This window comes from Zophobas morio, unplaced genomic scaffold, assembly GCF_036711695.1.
Source record: "Zophobas morio isolate AGI-343-1 ecotype UQ-CSIRO unplaced genomic scaffold, CSIRO_AGI_Zmor_V1 ptg000033l, whole genome shotgun sequence".
In the NCBI taxonomy this organism is placed as follows: Eukaryota; Metazoa; Arthropoda; class Insecta; order Coleoptera; family Tenebrionidae; genus Zophobas; species Zophobas morio.
This window is the reverse complement of record NW_026972138.1, coordinates 601,755-625,421: the sequence shown is the minus strand read 5'-3', so window position 1 is coordinate 625,421 and position 23,667 is coordinate 601,755. Positions and strand designations below refer to the sequence as shown.

The following is a 23,667-nucleotide window of genomic DNA, read 5'->3' as shown; positions in this document are numbered from 1 at the left end:
CCATATTTACTCAAATAATGGAGAATGTGCGATTCTTTGCAAACAAATTTGGCCAAATCGATCAAAAACGGGAATTTTATCTCGGGTGAAATTTGTTGCTATATTTTTAATTTGTGGAAATATCAAAATATAAAAAAATGCAGAATTTCTTTTAAAATACATCATTTAATGTACAACATCCTTAAAATTAATAAATAGAATTGGAAAATTTTATTATCCCGGCGCCTCCACCATTTTTTTATCAAAATTAAAATTAATAATATTTGTTCCAGGAGGGATCATCCTTGTTATCAATTTTCTCAGGAATACGACTTTGTACTTATTTTCACCATATTTATTCAAATAATGGAAGAAAGTGCGATCCTTTGTAAAAAAAGTTTGGTCAAATCGGACAAAAACGGGAATTTTATCTTGGGTAAAGTTTATTCTTGTACTGTTAATTTGTTGAACCATCAAGATATTTAAAAATGCACAATTTCTTCTAAAACACGTTACTTAATATAGAACATCCTTAAAATTATCCCAATAAACACAATTGAAATAGGAGTAATTTATTATTCCGGCGCGTTCACCATTTTTAATGAAAATTAAAATCAGTAATTTTTGTTCTAGGAGGGATTAGCCTTGCTATCAGTTTTCTCAAGAATACGATTCTGTACTTATTTTCATCATATTTACTCAAATAACGGAAAAAGGGCTATTTTTTTTTTCTAAAAAAAAATGATCAAATCGGTAAAAACAGGAATTTTATCTTGAGTAAAACTCATTCTTGCACTGTTAATTTGTTGATCAAGATATTAAAAAATTCACAATTCCTTTTAAAATATATACATTACCTAATATAGAACATTCTTAAAATTATCCCAATAAATACAATCGAAATAATTTATTATCCCGGCGCCTCCACCAGTTTTATATGAAAATTAAAATTAGTGATATTTGTTCCAGGAGGGACCATCCTTGTTATCAATTTTCTCAGGAATACGATTCTGTACTTATTTTCACTGTTTTTACTCAAATAACGGAAAAAATCGCATTTTATGTAAAAACAAGTTTAAAAAGTCAAACCGATCCAAAAAGAAAACGAGAATTTTAACTCCGGTAAAAGTTGATTTTGTATTGTTGATTTGCTGAAGTATCAACATATTAAAAAAATGCACAATTTCTTGTAGAATACATTCTATGATTATTAAATTGATAAGTTTAAGTTCGAAAAAATCTTGAAAAATTCTTTGCGTTAATTTGATCTTCACTAACAAAAACAAAATATCGATTTAGCTAAATAGATTAAAAAACGTGAAATTTACTGTTGTCAGATTCATCCTGAATAATTTCTAAGTTCCTTGTTATATTTTAAAGTGAGGCAAACAATTAATAAAGGCAAGATACCTCCAAAATTATTTTGAAAAATGAAAGTCCGATCGATCTTACGTACCCAAAATAATGAATTGAAATGTGGTAATACTTCGAATATAAATTAAACACTTTGGACAAAACATTTTTTTTTCTCTGATCCACAAACGGTCCTGAACAATAAGATAAGAGTGATTTTGGCACTTTTGACATTTTCGACTATTTTTCAAATATTATGTGTATAAATTCCTAGATTCTATTATTACTTTCCAGTGCTACTGGACAAAAGAACAAAATTAGCCCCGCCCACCCACCCTGTCTTCTTTTCAGTGATTAATTTTATCCAATGTGAATGATCTTGTACTGAACAGAAATAAAATTAGTCGTTTTGGCAAATGACATATCTTCCAAAAAAATAGAGGGCGGGTGGGCGGGGCTAGTATTTGATAAGATAACAGTGATTTTGGCACTTTTGACATTTTCGACAATTTTTCAAATAACATGTGTATAAATTCCTAGATTCTATTATTACTTTCCAGTCCCACTGGACAAAAGAACAAAATTAGCCCCGCCCACCCACCCTGTCTTCTTTTCAGTGATTAATTTTATCCAATGTGAATGATCTTGTACTGAACAGAAATAAAATTAGTCGTTTTGGCAAATGACATATCTTTCAAGAAAATAGAGGGCGGGTGGGCGGGGCTAGTATTTGATAATATAAGAGTGATTTTGGCACTTTTGACATTTTCGACAATTTTTGAAATATTATGTGTATAAATTCCTAGATTCTATTATTACTTTCCAGTGCTACTGGACAAAAGAACAAAATTAGCCCCGCCCACCCACCCTGTCTTCTTTTTAGTGATTAATTTTATCCAATCTGAATGATCTTGTACTGAACAGAAATAAAATTAGTCGTTTTGGCAAATGACACATCTTCCAAAAAATAGAGGGCGGGTGGGCGGGGCTAGTATTTGATAAGATAAGAGTGATTTTGGCACTTTTGACATTTTCGACAATTTTTCAAATAACATGTGTATAAATTCCTAGATTCTATTATTACTTTCCAGTCCCACTGGACAAAAGAACAAAATTAGCCCCGCCCACCCACCCTGTCTTTTTTTCAGTGATTAATTTTATCCAATCTGAATGATCTTGTACTGAACAGAAATAAAATTAATCGTTTTAGCAAATGACATATCTTCCAAAAAAATAGAGGGTGGGTGGGCGGGGCTAGTATTTGATAAGATAAGAATGATTTTGGTACTTTTGACATTTTCGACAATTTTTCAAATAACATGTGTATAAATTCCTAGATTCCATTATTACTTTCCAGTCCCACTGGACAAAAGAACAAAATTAGCCCCGCCCACCCACCCTGTCTTCTTTTCAGTGATTAATTTTATCCAATCTGAATGATCTTGTACTGAACAGAAATAAAATTAGTCGTTTTGGCAAATGACACATCTTCCAAAAAATAGAGGGCGGGTGGGCGGGGCTAGTATTTGATAAGATAAGAGTGATTTTGGCACTTTTGTCATTTTCGACAATTTTTGATATATTATGTGTATAAATTCCTAGATTCTATTATTACTTTCCAGTGCTACTGGACAAAAGAACAAAATTAGCCCCGCCCACCCACCCCGTCTTTTTTTCAGTGATTAATTTTATCCAATCTGAATGATCTTGTACTGAACAGAAATAAAATTAATCGTTTGGGCAAATGACATATCTTCCAAAAAAATAGAGGGTGGGTGGGCGGGGCTAGTATTTGATAAGATAAGAATGATTTTGGTACTTTTGACATTTTCGACAATTTTTCAAATAACATGTGTATAAATTCCTAGATTCTATTATTACTTTCCAGTCCCATTGGACAAAAGAACAAAATTAGCCCCGCCCACCCACCCTGTCTTCTTTTCAGTGATTAATTTTATCCAATGTGAATGATCTTGTACTGAACAGAAATAAAATTAGTCGTTTTGGCAAATGACACATCTTCCAAAAAATAGAGGGCGGGTGGGCGGGGCTAGTATTTGATAAGATAAGAGTGATGTTGGCACTTTTGACATTTTCGACAATTTTTCAAATAACATGTGTATAAATTCCTAGATTCTATTATTACTTTCCAGTCCCACTGGACAAAAGAACAAAATTAGCCCCGCCCACCCACCCTGTCTTCTTTTCAGTGATTAATTTTATCCAATGTGAATGATCTTGTACTGAACAGAAATAAAATTATTCGTTTTGGCAAATGACATATCTTTCAAGAAAATAGAGGGCGGGTGGGCGGGGCTACTATTTGATAAGATAAGAGTGATTTTGGCACTTTTGATATTTTCGACCATTTTTCAAATATTATGTGTATAAATTTCTAGATTCTATGATTACTTTCCAGTCCTACTCGACACAACAACAAAATTAGCCCCGCCCACCCACCCTGTTTTCTTTTCAGTTATTAATTTTATTCGATCTGAATGATCTTGTACTGAACAGAAATAAAATTAGTCGTTCTGGCAAATGACATATCTTCCAAGAAAATAATAAAACAATTTCTAAGTTCCTTGTTATATTTTAAAGTGAAGCAAACAATTAATAAAGGCAAGATACCTCCAAAATTATTTTGAAAAATGAAAGTCCGATCGATCTTCCGTACCCAAAATAGTGAATTAAAACATGGTAAAACTTCGAAAATAAATTAAAGATTTTGGTAAAACAATTTTTTTTCTCCGATTCATAAACGGTCCTGAACATGTCGTAGAGCTTGTGTGCAATTTTTGAACACCCTATATAATTGAAATAATTTATTATCCCGACACAGCTCATATCTGTTCCACGAACGATCCTTACTAAAAATTTTCTGAGAAACACAATTTCTTAAAAAAAAAATGTCAAATCGGTAAAAGATTTTTCTTGGGTAAATTTTATTCTTGTTTAGTAATTTTGTTAAAATATCAAAATATTTTTAAAATGCTCAAGTTCTACTCAAATCCATCGTTGTATGTATGTGGAATATCTTTAAAATTATCCAAATACATAAATATAAATTCATTATCCCGGCGCCTCCACCATTTTTAAGGGAAAATTAAAATCTGTCAAATAGGTTGCAAAACATATAGTTATTAGAAATTTTCCAGGGAACACGATCCTGTGTTTATTTTCGGTATATCTACTCGAAGAGAGAAAAAAAAGCGGATTAAATCGATAAAAAATGGGAATTTTATCTTGGGTAAAATTTATTCTTGGTTTGTTATTTTGTTGAAATCCCAAAATATTTTAAAACATGCTTCAGTTTTACTCAAATACATCGTTTTATGTACAATATCTTTAAAATTATCCGAATAAATATAATTGAATTTTTTGCCCGGCGCCTCCACCATTTTTAAGTGAAAATTAAAATCATTCAAATCGCTGGCAAAAGTACCATACTTATTCAACATTTCACCAGGAACACGACTCTGTGCTTATTTTCCCAATATCCATTCAAATAGAGGAAAAAGCACTACTTTGTAAAAAAATTAAATTTGGTCAAATCGGTCGAAAACAGGGATTTCATCTTTCTTTGAATTCGTCCTTGTTTTGTTTTGTTATGTAAATATTTGTGTAAAATACGTTATTCCACGTAGAACACCCTTTAAATGATCGCAGTAAATATAAATCTAGAGGAGTAATAATTTGTTATGTTGGTATTTCTTGTGGGTTTCACGGCAGCACGCCCTTAAACCTCCAAACATCGCCCTCAGTTCTCCTGCTTCAACCCCGTGTCCGTCCGCCATTAGAAACCCCATAAACACCCAACTTGTTATTCTCGTGGCGGCCGTCGCTCCGGCCACGTACGAGAAATCCTGCGAAAAAAATGCAAATACGTACTTTGAATACCGTCCACATTCCTGCACTATTTCGACTACCCCCTGCGGACTCACTCGGGGATAGTTGCATCTGCGGAACGAACTGAAGTAGGCATCCACTTTCCCCAGCAGGCGGCCCTGCAAAACGAAAGCTGCTTTTACCAACTGGGACAAGAATCGGTTCGAGATGATCGAATTTTCGACGCTCCTTATCATTCGAGCGGCGTTTCGGGCACAGAACATGCTTTATAGTTTAATTTCCGCGCAACGAAATATGCAAAGAGAATGAGATTTTTGCTCGTATAAAGTAAAAACGTTGCGGCAGCCATTCGGACCGCACTATAAAATATTATTACCGCTACATTGTTGCTAATCTGATAACGCAATCGCACAATCGCGCATTATAGTGCTGGGGTGCTGAATTATATTGATCGTAAATTTGGAGCGGGAAAGATTAAACGAAAATTTCGACGGAAGCGGCGGATTGTTCGTTTTGGGTGGGGTAAATGGCTGAATGAAGGACGATAAATGACGGATGTAATGACAGCTCGTGCGAAGTGTTGCACGTTTGCATTTTAACAAAGGACGGCTCGTGCTCGAAAGCGCACTTAATTTGCGATGGCGCGATAAAACGACGCTGGAAAGGTGAAATTAGATGCGATGTGCAGGTGCAAACTTGAACAATTCGCTTTGGAAATTAAATCACCTTGTTGGCGTGCAAGTTGCTTCTATTTTCTGTTATTAACGCGGCGAAATTATACGCTGCACAATGCTCAAAAACGAACACGAGGGACTTCAGGTTCAATTATGAGCCGATACGACACAAAAGGTCGTAGTTCGGTGGATTTATATCCCACCCGTCAATACTTTATCCGATATTGAAAATTTCTCACCGTATACGATTATTGTATATAGAAAAAATTGGTGAAGGTTATTTTGAAAGGAATTATTTCGCCCCTGAAATTCAGCTTAACAAATCCAGCTTTTTTGAAAAATTATAAAAAAAATGTGCGACTTTTGTTTTCTGGTAATTCTCAACTAAAAACGAATTGCCGATAAACTGAAATATATTTAAAGCAGATGACCAACAGGAAAAAATGCTTTTCAAAATTCGAAAAACTCAAAAATCAAATTCGAGAAATCGAAAAACTGAAAAACCGAAATATCCAAACATTGAATAATTGAAAAAACTAAAATTTAAAAAATGGAAATATGAGAAATCAAAGACTTGAAAAATCGAGATATCGCAACATTTAAAAAAATCGTAAAATCGAAGAATGTTAGATGTGAGAAATAGAAAAACTCAAGATGTCGGGAAAACAGAAATTCGAAAAATCCAAAAACGAAAATGAAAAAAAAATTTAATTCGGGAAACTGAAACATCAAAAAACTGAAAATGGGAAATGTAAAATTTAAGAAATCCAAGAATTGAAAAACCGAAAAACTGAAAAATCAAAAAACCAGAAATTCAGAATTCGAAAAATAATTAAATTTATAAAATCGAAACTGAAAAATCGAAAAATTGGAGAACAGATAAAATCAAAAATCCCAAAACTCAAATGTCTAAAAACTGAAAAATCGAAACAACGAAATATTAGAAAAATCCAAAAATCTAAAAATCGATAAACCGAAAAATAAAAAAATCGAATAATTGAAAAATCGAAAAATGTAAAATTTTAGAAATAGAAAACCCAAATTTTTTTTAATGGAAAAACTAAGATGTCGGGAGAACAAACATCGTAAAACTGAAGTTTAAAAAAAATTAAAATTCGGGAAATTGAAACAGAAAAAAAAACAAAAAATGGAAAATGGAAAATTTAAGAAATTCAACAATTCAAACACCGAAAAACTGAAAAGTCAAAAAAACAAGAAATCCAGAATTCGAAAAATATAACATTTATAAAATCAAAACTGAAAAATCGAAAAATTCAACAACAGATAAAATGGCATGAAATGTCGAAAAATTGAAAAATCGAAACAACGAAAAATTGGAAAAATTTGAAAATCGAAAAACCGAAAATTTAAATCATTGAAAAATTGAAACTTGGACAAATCAGAACATGAAAAAGTCTAGAAAGAGAGAGATCGAAAAATTGAAAATTCGAAAAATCAAATATTTACAAAATCGAAAAACTGAAAAACTGAAAAATCTAAAACCGAGAAGTCGAAAAATCAAAAGATCGAGAATTAGAAAATTACAAAATGTTGCGTTGTTTGTTTGTATTTTCCATGACAACAAATTTATTGCATTAAAAGGGACTTGATACTTTATTATTCAATTAAATTTATAATGAAGAGTCTTTTTACCTAATTTTACAAAATCTTGTGTGCAATTTGATAGGAAAAGTGTCTTTCCACATTCACGACATGTTTTTGATCTCGACTTCGTCTCGATCAAAAATCTCATGTCTAGAATGTGGAAAAATGTCACTTTTCCTACCTTATTGCACAAATAGCTATTTCAAAATTCGAAAAACTCAAAAATCAAATTCGAGAAATCGAAAAACTGAAAAACCGAAATATCCAAACATTGAATAATTGAAAAACTAAAATTTAAAAAATGGAAATATGAGAAATCAAAAACTTGAAAAATCGAGATATCGCAACATTAAAAAAAAATCGTAAGTAAAATCGAAGAATGTTAGATGTGAGAAATAGAAAAATCCAAAAAATTTAAAAATGGAAAAATCAAGATGTCGGGAAAACAGAAATTCGAAAAATCGAAAAAAGGAAATGAAAAAAAAATTTAATTCAGGAAACTGAAACATCAAAAAACTGAAAATGGGAAATGTAAAATTTAAGAAATCCAAGAATTGAAAAACCGAAAAACTGAAAAATCAAAAAACCAGAAATTCAAAAAACCAGAAATTCAGAATTCGAAAAATAATTAAATTTATAAAATCGAAACAGAAAAATCGAAAAAATGGAGAACAGATAAATTCAAAAATCCCAAAACTCAAATGTCTAAAAACTGAAAAATCGAAACAACGAAATATTAGAAATATCCAAAAATCTAAAAATCGATAAATCGAAAAATAAAAAAATCGAATAATTGCAAAATCGAAAAAAGTAAAATTTTAGAAATAGAAAACCCAATTTTTTTTTAATGGAAAAACTAAGATGTCAGGAGAACAAACATCGTAAAACTGAAGTTTAAAAACATTTTAAATTCGGGAAATTGAAACAGAAAAAACTAAAAAATGGAAAATGGAAAATTTAAGAAATCCAAGAATTCAAACACCGAAAAACTGAAAAGTCAAAAAAACAAGAAATCCAGAATTCGAAAAATATAACATTTATAAAATCAAAACTGAAAAATCGAAAAATTCAACAACAGATAAAATGACATGAAATGTCGAAAAATTGAAAAATCGAAACAACGAAAAATTGGAAAAATTTAAAAATCGAAAAACCGAAAATTTAAATCATTGAAAAATTGAAACTTGGACAAATCAGAACATGAAAAAGTCTAGAAAGAGAGAGATCGAAAAATTGAAAATTCGAAAAATCAAATATTTACAAAATCGAAAAACTGAAAAACTGAAAAATCAAAAACCGAGAAGTCGAAAAATCAAAAGATCGAGAATTAGATAATTTAAAAATCTAAAATTACAAAATTTGAAAAATTTAAAATTATAAAAATCGAAAAACTGTAAAAAGAGAAATCCACAAAATGTAAAATTTAAAATATCGAAAAATTAAAGTAATGCAAAATTGAAAAATCGAGAAATTGAAAAATCCAAGAATGAGAAATCTAAACTTTCAAAAAGGACACAGACAACGAGAAATTAAAGTTTCGAGAAATTAAATAATCAAACAACTGAAAAATCGAGCAATCGAAAAATTGAAAAATCGAGAATATTAAAAGTCCAAAATTTAAAAAATCCGAAAACTGAAACCTCTAAAAATTAAAAAATCGAAAAACTGAAAAATCGAGAGATCGAAAAGTTGAAAAATGGAAAAGTAGAAAAACCTAAAATTAAAAAAAAATCAAAAAAATGAAAAATTTAACCTGAAAAATCCAAACAATGTAAAATCCAAAAATAGAAGAATTGAAAAATTGAGAAATCCAGATTTTGAAAAACGAAAGTCGAAAATTACAAAATTGGAAAAACGGAAAATTTGAAGGAATAAAACATTGACAAAATGGAGAATCAAAACGTTTTAAATATCAAATCGAAATATCAAAAAATCGGTAAATGAAGAATCTCTCAAAAAAGCGAAAAGTCAAAAAACCTAAACCTCAAATATCAATAACTTGAAAATCAGTGAAATCGAAGAACAGAACCATCTAGAAGACGAAAGATCGAAAAATTAAAGAATACAAAAATTGATAAACCAAGAAATCGAAACATCAAAAAATCGAAAAACTGAACAATCGAAAAATCCCAAAACTGAAACGTCGAAAATTTTGGAAATCGAAAAACTGAAAAATCAAATACGTAATCAAAAAGTTGAAAAATTGAGGAACTAAAAAACTGAAAAGTCCAGAAATCGTGAAATAGGAATATCAAAAATGGAGAAGTCGAAAAGTCGAAAAATGGATTAATCGAGAAATCTAAAAATAAAAAAATGAGAACTCGGAAATTTAAAAAATCGAGAAATTGATAAAAGAAAAACCGAAAAATTGAATAATCAAAAAACTGAAAAAAACCTAAAACTAAAATATCAAAAAACTGAGAAATCCAAAAATGTTTACTCTTTTTTCCAAAAATCTCGATTTCTAGGATAAAATTCAACCCTGTTTCATAAACCACAAGTTCCGGACTATGCTACTTTTTAACATTTAAAAAACCTTTATTTGACAAAATTGCAAGATGACATCATTAATTCTGGGAAGGAGGAGGGCATATTTTATTACCATCTACATGATATTCTTAATATACATATAAAATTTGACAACAATCAGTCCAGTAGTTTAGGAGATTATATGTCTAATAAAAATCCAGACAGACGACAAAGAGACAGACGGACGAAAACGAGAGACCTATTTTTTCGTACTCTAGAGGTGGGTAATGAAACGTTCAAAACGAAAGACTACCTAAGTCAGTGAAGTGAAAATGAATATTATATCTTAAAATTAAAAAAAATACAAAATTTAAAGATATGATATTTTAAATAATTATCCCGGCGCATCCACCATTTCATACGAAAATTAAATTTAGTCAAAACAGTTCCAAAAGATCATCAGAATTTTTCTCATGATGACGACGAATATCTGCTCAAATAAGGAAACGAGGCTTTTGTGTAAAAAATTAAAGCGAAAATAAATCTGTCCCTGTTTCGTTATTTTGCTCGAATATCAATATACCTAAAAAATATACAAAAATCCACAAGATTTAACTTTAGTATTATCTCGGCGCTTCTGTCATTTTTTCGAATACAATTAAATTCGTTTTATCGTAATAACTTAACTTTAAAAGACAATAAATCATGCAGCAAAAGAATTTGTGCAGCTCTTGACGTCCTTAATAATTGAAACTATTAATTCATCTTAAATGGAACTTATATTCTTGGCTATTAATTTTTGTGAAATCTGCAAGCGACGTTTGCAATGAACATGTTATTTTACGGTCAATAACCGCATATACATTCTTTTTACTTTAATATCCACTCCAGCGTCACCCGGAAACCCTACCTGACGCTAATTAAAGATCGACTCATTCAATGCTCGAACTCTTTCTGTTAAACGAGTTTAAACATGTTTCGTGCCATCGTTAATATCCTTAATGTGCCACTTTGCGTTTTAATTAAAAAATTTCGGCACACACTCTCATTTATAAGATACAAGTTGAATTTCGCAACGCAGCGTCAGATAATGACTGCAATAATTTACTACAACTAAGACACTGATGGCGCGCCGGCTATATTAAATTTCCCCGATTCCATTCAAAAGCTTCATTCGAGACACCTTGCGGAGATACTTGCCCCGGAAAAAGTCCATTTTTTAGGGTGGCACATAAAGCAAGTTCCTGATGTGCGGGGATCATTACCGGCAATTAGCCGCTACATTAAGCAACGTTAACTTTAAAGTTTTAATATAAAAAAGTGTAGTTGGGGTTAGCGTTCGTTTTAATATTCGTGATTTATGAGTCGACTTGTTATTTCTAACTTGATTAAGAAGGAAACTAATTTCTACATTAAATTACATTTCTGCGCCGCGGAAGAATACGACGTCTGGAATGAGGTTGCGGGAGAAAAAACCTTAAACTTTATTGTGGCTCTAATTTACGCTTAATGCAAACAAGACGTCGCAAAAAATGCAGTAAAACGCAACACGGACTGCTTTACGGCCTGGAAATTTTTCATTGTGTATTAATAGGAAAGTTTATGGGTCGGTTTATTGACGGCTACGCAAACGGATGGTTGCTACGCACAAATTGCAAATTTACACGGTTGCACTAATCCAGTTAACTAAACACGATGCGGATTTTCGGCCATTATTTTTACTTTCCTATAATTTTTTACGGTCCGAACGTAACAGTAAATTTATTATTATATAAAATATAAAACGGCCGTAAAAGCGGAGTGAGCACGAAAAACGTATAAAACTTTAACAGCAAATCGTTACTTCTAGGATAATCATAAATACGGACTTTAAAAAAGTGTACGCGATTAGCCCGGCGCATCCGCCACTTTCGCACCCCTTCGGGCCAGACAAAGACGGCGTCTGTTACAAATCGGGACGTCCTTTAGAAACTCCGCCATTCACCCTCATTTTGACGCGTGTTATCTCGCACTTCCCCCGTTTCCACCATAAAAAACAGATCATTGATTGGCGGAAACTCACATGTCACGCCGGAATAAAAAAACACGAGGTTTATTATAAATTTGACGAACATTATTCCGCGTTGTATTATTTTATTTCGAGGCCGGCGCTATATTTTCAGACGTCACCGTAATGGATAACTGACGATAAATCAACGCCGAATTGCAACAAAATAGCTGCACAACATGACGCTCCGCAATTATGATCCAACAAAACGTCCATTTTTCGTGAGCCGAATACATAAAATACGCTATTAGGAACTAGGAATAGTGGCGCGGAGCGCTGTCGAACCGTAAATGCAAAAATTTATTTGGACAGGGGGCGGCGCCGCGGCGACGTGACGAATGCGGCAGTTACACGGTTTACATAGTTTAAAAAAGTTTTATTGCGAGGCAAACACATTTTTCGACCGGGACAAGCGACCACATGTGCACCAATTAAATATTATCAGTGGGCAGTTGAAATTCGAAGCAGCAACGCTGGACTGAAAGAAGAGCAACGACTTGAAATGAGATAGTTGCAACAAAAAAAAAGGTTCTCATTTTTTACTTCCCGAACGTGAGCTAAGACAATGTTGTAATCGAGTCCATCGGGCGATGGGTTGCTTTAATGTTTTCTCGACGTTTCATGACACATACAGAACGAAAAAATAGGTCCGCCGTCTGTGTTGATGTTTATTAGGCAGCCAATATCCGAAAGTACTCCATCGATTGTTGTCAAAGTTTGTATGTATGTTAGGAATATGATGTAAATGGTAAAACGCTAACCAAAATTTGCTTGATCGTCCCCGCCAACAATAGATGACGTCATTTCCAAATTTTACAATAGTAAATGTGATTTAAATTTTCTAAAATAACATACTGCGCCGTTTCTGGTTTATGGATTCGCGTAGTTTTTATCCAAGATATTCAGATTTTTGAAAAAAATCAAATTTGTATAACATTTATCAAAATGTATGCGTTTATATTTAAATATTAAAAACTAACATAGTCTTGAATTAAACTTGTGGATTATGAATCCGTCTTAAGTTTTTATACTAGACATCAAGATTTTTGGAAAAAAAACAAAATTATGTAACAATTATTAAATTTTCTACACCGAAGATAATCCCCGAAACTGCAAAAAAAATCATAATAAAAAGTTTGTTTTTTTTTAACATATTAATTGTGAAAATTAATCGATTTGTCGACTTTTCGAATTGTCAATTTTTTGAGTTTTCAACTTTTGGGATTTTTGAATTCCAGATTTCTGACTTCCTCTACTTTTAAAATTTTCTATTTTATTAGAGTTTTCGATTTCTCGATTCTTCACTTTTTTTTTAATTTTCAATTTTGAATTTTGAATTTTCGATTTATGAATTTTTTACCTTTTCAATTTCTCAATTTTTCAACTTCTCGCTGTTAGGTTTTTTGGATTTTGTCACTTTTTCGTTCATTTAAATTTTTGATTTTTCAATTTTTAAATTTAACGAGATTTGGATTTTTCGATTGCTCAGTTCCCCTTTTTTTCGTTTTTTCAATTTTTTTGGTGTTTCTAAATGTTTAATTTCTGGAGTGATCGATTTTTTAACTTTTCGACGTTTAAATTTTTCGACTTTTTAATTTTTCTATTTCTCTATTTTTGGACTTTTCAGTGTTTCAGTTTCTATATTTTCCAATTTTTGTTTCAGTTTCTAGATTTTCCAATTTTTGTATCTTCAGATTTATCAATTTATAGATTTATCGATTTTTTTGATATTTCAGTTTTGGGATTTTTCAACATTTCGTTATAAATTTTTCCATTTTTCGTTTCGATTTTTGGATTTACCGAGACCTTGATCTTTCGATTGTTATTTCCCAATTTTTCGTTTTTCCAATTGTTGATTTTTCGGATTATGGACTTTTTTTAATTTTCGATTACTTTTATGTTTCTAAATGTTTGATTTCTCGATGGATCGATTTTTCGATTTCTGGATTTTTTGACTTTTCGACGGTTAAATTTTTCAATTTTTTAATTTTCCCATTTCTCTATTTCTGGACGTTTAGGTGTTTCAATTTTTCAATTTTTCGAATTTTCGTTTCGATTTTCGGTTTCTCGATTTTCTACCTTTTCAAATTTTCAACTTTTCAATTTTTAGATTTATCGAGATTTCAATCTTTCGATGTTTCAATTGTTCAATTTCCAAATTTTTTGATCTTTCGGTTTATGTTTTTTTTTAATTATCGATTTTTTTTGTGTTTCTAAATGTTTGATTTCTCGATTAATGGATTTTTCGACACTTACTTAGATTTCTAGATTTTTTGACTTTTTGACATTTATATTTTTCGATTTTTTAAATTTCCCATTTCTCTATTTCAGGACTTTTCGGTGTTTCAATTTTTCAATTTTTTATTTTTTGATTTTTCAATTTATCGATTTATCAATTTTTCGATATTTCACTTTTGGGATTTTTCATGATTTCGATTCTTAAATTTTTCGATTTTTCGGTTGGATTTTCGATGTCCCGATTTTCTACCAACTCAATTTTTCAATTTTTTGGGTTTTAGATTCATCGAGAATTCGACCTTTCGAGTTTTCGATTGTTCAACTTTTCATTTTATCAATTTTTTTGGTGTTCCTAAATGTTTGATTTTTCGATTAATCGAATTTTCTACTCTTCGATTTCTCGATTTTTTGGCTTTTCGACGTATATATTTGTCGTTCTTTTAAATTTCCTATTTCTCTATTTCTGGGATTTTCGATGTTTCAATTTTGCAGTTGTCCAATTTTTTATTTTTCGGTTTTTTAATTTATCGATTTATCAGTTTTTCGATATTTCAATTTTTTGAGGTTTCTCGACTTTCTGTGGTTTTGATTTTTCAATTTTTCGATTTTTTGCAATTTCTCGATATTTCAATTTGTTGTTTTTAAATTTTTCGAATTATTAAATTTAGATTTATCGATTTCTTTATTTCTCAGTTCTTAGGTTTTCTATTTTTTAATTTTTTGATGTTTCGATTTTTCGACATCTCGGTTTCTAGATTTATAAATATTCCAATTTTTCGATTTCCCAATTTTTCAGCAATTCAATTTTGAGAATTTTTCAATTTCTGCATTTTTCAGATTTTCGATGTTTTATGTTTTCGATTTTTCAAAAATGAAAAAATTTGGCAATTTTTCAATTTTTTGATTCTTTAATTTCTCGATTTTTTTGTTTTTCGAGTGTTCAATTTCCCGATTTTTCGATTTCTCAATTTTTTTTATTTTTAGATTTATTTAATTTTAAATTTTAAAGTTTTCAATTTTTACAATTTTTATTTTTTTAATTTTTCGATTTTATGCAATTTCGATTTATTGACTTTAGATTTCACGACTTTTCAATTTTTCGACTTTCAATTTTTCAACTTTCCAAATGTCGATGTTTCGATTTTCTCATTTATGGATTTTCCGATTATTCGACTTCTCAGCTTTCCAATTTTTCGATCTTCCAATTTTTTGAGATTTCAATTTCGGGATTTCGATTTTTCAATTTTTCAATATTTCAAATTATTACATTTTTCGATTACTTAAATTTTCGAATTAACGATTTCTTGATGTTTCGATTTAGGTATTTCTTGATTTTTAATATTTCAATTTTTCGATTTCTGGACATTTCGGTTTTTGGATTTTTAAAATTTTTCCATTTTTTGGTTCCTCAACTTGTAAACATTTCAAATTTGACAATTTTTCAGATTATTAAATTTTTTGATGTTTTTTTTAAGATTTTTAATTTCACGATTTATAAATATCCCGATGTTACAATGTTTCGATTGTTCGATTTCTCGATATTTCGATTTTTCAGTTTTTCAATTTGTCGAAAAGATTTTTTTCCCGTTGGTTTTTCCGTTGCTCTAAATATATTTCATATTGTCCGCATTTGTCCGGACGCGTTATTTACTTTATAGAAGTTATCAGAAAACAAAAATTGCAAACATTTTTTATGATTTTTCAAAGAAGAAATAACTTTCGACCAATTTTTTATTATAAGTATACTTAAAAGAAATTCATATCCCGGCGCCTCCACCATTATTACTCAAACTTTTCTCAGGATTCAGGATTAACATTTTGGATGTAATTTCAGCACCATTAAAATCAAAGAAATAACAAACATTAAAATACAGATTTTTCTTTCACATACAGAACAGTACAGAAACGTATTTAGAACTGCATGTTTTGAAGGAACCGTACGTGCTAGAAAAACGAAATGAGAAATTTGCAACTAAAAGAAAAAGAAAATTCGCGGAACACGGTTTTGAAGTTATTAATTGATTGTGCGAGTTTCCCCCCGGCTTTTCCACCAATTTTAGAACCCAGCCAGTGCGCGACTACGTAATAGTGCAACACGAGCAACAAATTTCCCCGCGCGTAATTAAAAAATCTATACCTAATTTACGAGTTTCGGCCCGTTTTTTGCATGGGATCGCGTCCCTCAGCCGCCCCAAGTAGTAGTAATGTAGCGTAATTAAACTGTCAAGAGCATCTAATTTATAATCATGCGCTGTTAACTGTGTGTTTTTTTAATTAAACGACCGCATCGGCCGATAATTCTCGCTCGATTGTGCCCCCATCGAGCAATTTGTAAAGATCCCGCCTTGCCAAAAAATCACGTCAAATTTATTAGAGCTCGAGTTTTTGCGGTGCGAGAAACGCCACGACAGGTCACCGTATTATATCGCGCCACAAATAACTAACAATGTGTCGCAATATTGTAGATATTGTTCATTCCCTTGTGGTTCAAGACACGTGATTGACGCTCAAAGGACCCGGAGGAGATGCAGGCCTTTCTGTGTGGTCTGCTGCGCCTCCACACACTATTGTTACCGACTCCACAATAACACAATATGAATCCACCCAGATTGTGTTACAATACCGCGGGCCATTACAACGGCTTTGTTCAAAATTGCTTATTTCTTTCTTCGAACGGGTAGCACATATTTTTACCAAATTAATTGAAAATTCCGGGATGACCACGGGGCGGAAAGTCGGACGATGCGCGATCGCAGTTAATTGGATTCCGCACTGATAACTGTTTAGATGTTCCTGCTTATTCAGAGGAGTTTGATATTCACACCTCAAAATTCCAATCATAATAATAATAAGTAGATAACTGTTTTATGGTATTATACAGGGTGATTCCCAAATGTATTTTTCCGTGCGACACGTAACGTCACTCCAGCTCCTCAAACGCACGATACTTCAGCCCCTCTTTTCACAAAAATTAAATTAGCGACTTAGGTATTCTATTATGACTGGTATTAAAGCCGACACATCTCTCGCATTTGGAAGTTTTTGTTATTTTACGACAAAACCTTCCAAAGTTTTAATGAATTTCGGAAATTGCGAAGTATGTTTAATTTAGATTAACTTCTTATAAGTGCCGCTACATAATTTCATCTTTCCATTAAGGAATTCGACGGCGTTTGACAAGCAAGTTTTGACATCTCGCGAAAAACGGAAGAATCCGGAGCATGTTTTAAGCAAATGAATTTATTCGACGTTCACCTCCTTTACATCAACGCCGAATTTTTTTAACCGACGTACTAAGAAATCAAAGCAAAAGCTCCACGAGACATGCGAGCTTTCAAATAAATTAGCTTTAAGCGAAAAATATCAGACGCTCGCTGAATTAATTTCGCCAATTATAGTTGAACGAGCGCTTTTAATTTGTAATAGTTGACCAACCAGATTTTGATAACCAGTTAATCCAAAACCCGAAATCCGCCTTTTTCGAACGCCGCTGAACCATGAACGCAATTATGGCCACAATGCGCGTTTTCATGTCGGATAAAAGCGCAGAATTAATAAACATTGTCCCCTCAAACCGTCGCAGTTAATAAAATTCATATTATCGACTTAAAGCTCGAGCAACTAATACAACTTCCAGACTCTATTCGGGTTATTGTTGACGTCTTAAATTAATTTTCGTTCTTGGAGTGTTTACTTAAGCTGCTGAATCTTTAGCAGCGTCAGATAGATCAAAACTTGCGCCAGTTTCCCGGTCGTGAATTCCGTTTTTCCTTTTTACCTTTCTATAAATTGAAAACAATGGAATTTTCAGCACATTTGATGTACGTTGGTGTATCGGTTTGCTGCAACAGATTTAATTAACAGCGATTTTATTTCACTCGCATATTTACACAGCGAATTTACATACTTGCCGTTTGCATACTACACACAAAGAGTAACGGCAGCAATTAATGCGACTGCAGAATGGTAGTGATTGTGTTACGCTATAAAAGGCATTTTATGGACATGTTTTAATCCTGCCGTCGGCAGGAAGACTGAAACGCGAAACACTGTTGTGCGGGTCACAACAAGCGAAATAAAAGAACCGGAGCAGTAAACTACTGGAGGAACTTTAATCGGATATTTCAATATCGCGGGAGTTAGTAGTTTGACAAAAACGTGAAATCCGAGCAGCAACAACCGACTGCTGTATAAAGGGGACGCTTGATGATGTAACTAAAACTTGCTTCAACTTATTTTTGATGGAAACTATCTCGCCAAGTCGAGATAATGTTATGTTAAAACTGTCGAAGTTGAGCTAGAAGTTTTTAATGAAATTTTCACGGATCTTTCGAAGAAGTTTAGTTAATTCTAATTAAATAGAAAAATTAGTGAGAACAAGGCTGTTTGATCCGCGTGTTTCGGAGTGCTTTAAGTAAACTTCGGAAAACTTTAAACTGCTTAAAAGAAGGGTTTCCGCGACAGGGTTTCGTTATTTCAAGCCAAGTTCTTTTTAGTGTCTTGTAAGCGGAACATAATTGTAGTGGTATTGTCGTAAGTGGAAATCTGAGAGAACTTCGAAAAGGGTTTTCAGAAAATCCGACTGACTTATCAGATTCTTCTTGAACAAAAAAAAGTTGTTAAATTTTTGTTGTTTCGTGTAATTTTTTTTTTTTTTTCATAGGCAAATTCATACATAGAAATTCTGGAGAATATTTATTTGTAAGTAATTATTATCCTGGCGCCTCCACCATTTTGTACAAATTTCGTGAGTGGCTAGACAAATGCCACAAGGTATTTTCTTCATAAGAAATTTTCTGGGTTTCACGAATCTATGATTATTTTCGCAGGAGCTGCTCAAACACGGACAAAAGTAAATTTTTATGAAAAAAATTAAAGCTGATTAAATCGATCCAGAAAGAGTAGGTACTCCAGTTCGGATTAAATTTGTACCCATTTTTTCAAGTTCAAATCTCAAAATACATAAAAAATACATAGTTTTTTGTCAAAAATAGAATTCCATGTAGGCATTAAAACATGTTAAAAATAAATATATTTATTTAAAAATTAATATCCCGGCGCCTCCACCATTTTTCATTACAAAAATAAATTTTGCCAAAATGATTCCAAAATGAAGTTCTAATCTTATTTTCGTCGTCTCTAATGAATTCAAGGATAAAGACAAAAAATAAATAAAAATTTTAAATTAATTTCAGGACGCCTCTTCCTTTTTCGGGCAAAAATTCACAGACCTAAGTAATGTGAAGGATCTCAAATATCTGAAGAATTTAAAGGATCTAGATTACCTAAAATCTCTAGATGTAGACTATCTAGAAGGATCCAAAACACTTCAGGCTCTACAGGATCTCAAGGATCTAAAAGATGCGAAGGACCAAACATCAAAATATCTGAGGAATTTAAAGAATCTAAAATATCTCAAATATTTAAAAGATCTGGAGGATTTGAAGATCCAGAAGGATGCAAAAAACTTGAAGGATCTAAACGATCTATAGCATCTCAGGCTTCTAAAAAATGTGGGGGACCTCACACAATAATGTAACGGAGCTCAAATATCTAAAGAATGTGAAGGATTTAAAAAATCTAAAAAGTCTAGAAGATTTAATTGGTCTATAGGATATAGAAGATCTAGCTAATCTGGGGAATTTAAAGGATCCATATTAGTTAAAATCTCTAGAAAATATAAAGAATATAGAATCTCAAAGATCTAAAAGTTGTCAATGACCTCACTAATTTAAAAGATGAGAGATTCGGGGATTTTAAGGAATCTAAAATATCTCAAATATTTAAAAGATCTAGAGAATTTGAGGATACAGAAGAATCCAAAGAACTTGAAGGATCTGAACGGTGTAAAGGCTCTACAGGACCCTAAAAGATCTGTGGTACGGTACCTCATGGTTCTAAAAAATGTGGAGGATCTCACGCGTCTAATAAAGAATGTGAAGGATCTTAAATATCTAAAGGATATAAATGATTTAAAGAATCTAAAAAGTCCAGACGATTTAATCGGTCTAGAGGATATAGAATACCTAGATGATCTGGGGAATTTAAAGGATCGAGATTATTTAAAATCTCTTGAAAATATAAAGGATCTAGAAGGATCCAAAATACCTAAAGGCGCTAGAGAATCTCAAGGCTCTAAAAAATATGAGCCATTTCAAAGATCAAAAAGTCGTGAAGGACCTCATGAGAAATATCAAACAACAAAAGATTCGAGGAATTTAAAGAATCTAAAATAATCTCAAATATATATTTAAAGCATCTAGAGAATTTGAGAATCAAGAAGAATCCGAAGAATATAAATGACCTGATCGGTATAAAGGCTCTACAGGATTCTAAAAGATCTATAGTATCTTAGGGTTGTAAAAGATGTAAAGAACTTCACGGGCCTAAATAATGTGAGGAATCTCAAATATCTAAAAGGATGTGAAGAACTTAAAAAATATAGAGATATATCTGGTAAATTTAAAGATCAAGATCAAGATTAGCTTAGAGTCTCTAGAGGAAGTAGAAGATCTAGAGGCATCCAAATCACCTAAAGTCGAAAAATACGTGAAGTTGAAAATTTTTCAGAATCACAAATCTGTGTTTACTTTCTTCGTACCATCTCAAATAAAACAAAAAATACCCGAATCGGTCAAACTGAATCATTCACCTTGGTTTAAATTTCCCCTTGTTGTCGTGTTGTTTAAATGTTAGGATATTTGCAAAAATAGACTATTTCTACTGGGAAATCAATTTTAAATTACTTATTATCTCGGCGCCTCCACCATTTTTTAATACAAAATTAAATTTTGCCAAAATGATTTCACAATAAACTCTTCTAATCACAATTTTCCCAGTATCACGATCCTGCTCTTATTTTCGCCGTAACTAAGTCAAGTCAAAGATAAAGGCAAAAATTAATAAATAAAAAATTTTAAATTAGTTATCCCCGGGCCTGGAACTTTTTCGCGCAAAAATTAAAAGTTCGTGAAGTTGGTTCCAAACGAAATGTTGATTATTGGAAAGTTTTCAGGATCACAAATCTGTATTTTCTTCGTACCAACTCAAACAAAGGGGAAAAGCGCGGTTTTATCCAAAAAATTCAAGTTAGTCTAATTGGTTCAACAGAATGATTCACCCTGGTTTAAATTTGTTCCTGTTTGTTTCGCTTCTTCAAATATCAAGATATTTGCAAAAAATACAATAAGTGTATTTTAAATCAGTCATTTTCCCGACGCCTCCACCATTTTCATACGAAAAATAAAAATAATGAAATTTGTTTGAGGCTTTTTCTTTTCAGAAATTGTCTCAGGATTACGAATCCAAGCTTATTTTCGTCGTATTCTTCCTAAGCCTGTGAAAAACGCATTTTTACGCATATGTGCTTATTTTATTATTTTCTCCCGGCAAGAACTTCGAAAGTAAACACGTTAACACCACAGAAACAATTCCGTGCAAAGTGGAATAATTGCAACGAGAATTCCAGCTTGCTTTTAACCACAATTCCAGTGTAACTTCAGCTAGTGCCATTCTTGTGAACACAGAATCAATGAAACTGTAAGTATTAAAGTGCACATTTGAAGAAATTGATATACAGAGAATTCCAGAAACTCTACGTGTTAGAAAAATGAAAAAGTATCCCGCAAAAAGCGTAAAAACTTGATTAGAGACAACATATAAAAAGTTGGTTTTGTCGGCGCTTGTTATCGTAACTCGAGAAATTATGTGCACGCCGAACAGTTCCCAAGTTCATTCCGATTATCGCCACCCCTCCACGCGCCCACTCGGAGCAAAACTCTCCTAAAAAGTGCCTCTCTCAGTAGTATATACTCCAAAATCCCCAATTTGCAAGATGAATCTTCGCCGATTGCATGTCTACGACTCTCCACAAATCATCATCGCGACAAGTTGCCCCATCGCCATCTAGCGCCCTCATTTCGGTTAACTTATTACCCCCAAATGGCGCTCGAGCCGCAAGAAGCCTCCGACTGCAACAATTAAGAAAAAACCGATGCGGAATCTGCACTAATTTAAGTCTGATTGAACCCCGAGCTATTTTAATTAGAAAAGTAATTTAGCGTGTAATGAGAATCAGCTTAAGGCGCTTGCCGTGACACGGACTTGTCATTTAATAACCTCTCTACCCTCGATACACACTCACTTCTGATCTAACTTTAACGGATGATTGATCGACTAAATTTCCCATCTTGCGCTTAGGTGCGAGAAAAAGCCGATCCGGGACCGATCTAATTTATGATGTGTGTTATAACGTGCTAAACGCCGGCTACGCCGCCCCCGGATTTGCGTTTTTGCGGAATTAAAACGTGATACCTCTTGACTCCATTAGCCAGAGCTGCGCGACGACAAATTCGATAAAAGTCGCCCAAGACAAGGATTTAAAGTGCATCGGGCGGGGTGCGAAGGGGCGCTATATTTTTTGGGGAAATTTGTTACAGCGGCAGCCTACTAATTAAAAGTTAATTCTGTTAATTTAGCTAATGAGTTATTAAAACTTGGAGATTCGAGGGGCTCTAAAGACTTTAATTAATTTTTGACCTTTATCCTTCCGCAGGTGCGGGATCTGACAGTACGGAATCTTGATAATTGTGAGAAAGGAGCAGAACTTCACTAAATACGGGCTGTTTTTTCTAAATACATCCGCGGAAGCCCTGGAGAACGCTACGTGTTACAAGGAATCTTGAAACTTTTTTTCTTGATTTTTTTATTTTTTACAGAAGTTAGATTAAAAACGTACTTCGCTCCTCGACGTACTTGAGAGCGGCATTTTAAAACCGAAGCTTGAACATAATTAATGGTTTTAAAGTCCTCATTTTCGAATCGAACACTGTCTGAAATGTTGATTTTTTAATCAGAAGCAAGTAAAATAAAAATTTCCTGAGCGTAAGCCAAGGACGTATTATAATTGAGTCGATGGGACGTCTGCTTACTTTTCCGTTTTCTCGAACAGAAAATTTGAAGGTACAAAGAGAGTTTAATATCTGAAATTTGTTTGAAATTTAGAATTTCAGCCCACGTAATAATTTGGGGTAAGCGTGAAAAATAAAAAGAGAAGCAATGAAAATTTCAACCTTTACACCTCCGAGCCCCGACTTGTTTTTTTGTAAAATACGTTTCGTACTTAGCGACAAACCCAAGTTTTGAACCAACTTACGGAACTTAATGCAATTAAACAAGCAACAAAATGAATTTTAAAATCCAATTAGCGTTAGTACAGAAAATAAAGTAACACAAAACAGACTAAATTAAAATCGCTCTCGGTGCACCCACTAGAAAGAACAATCGCTCCAACTTTTCCAGTTCCCTCGATATGGGTTAAAATCCGCACGAAACTTGATGCATTGCGCAATTGCAGTTCTTTCCACTCTAATGAAAATAGTGCTCAAGAGCAAAAATTTATGTTTGCGTCTAAAGCAGCGCCCAACCTGAAAACATGCATAAAAATCCTCGAAG

At 32.5% G+C, this 23,667-nt stretch overlaps 1 protein-coding gene across 2 annotated transcripts in view; it reads right to left on the bottom strand.

Moving 5' to 3' along the window:
* Window positions 1–23,667, bottom strand: part of LOC135139786 (LHFPL tetraspan subfamily member 6 protein-like) — a 198,865-nt gene that overhangs the window by 90,486 nt on the left and 84,712 nt on the right. For both annotated transcript variants that reach the window (XM_064070122.1, XM_064070121.1), the window contains exon 3: window positions 5,224–5,339. In XM_064070122.1, the coding sequence (XP_063926192.1) occupies window positions 5,224–5,339 (116 nt within the window). The remainder of the gene's footprint in view (window positions 1–5,223; window positions 5,340–23,667) is intronic.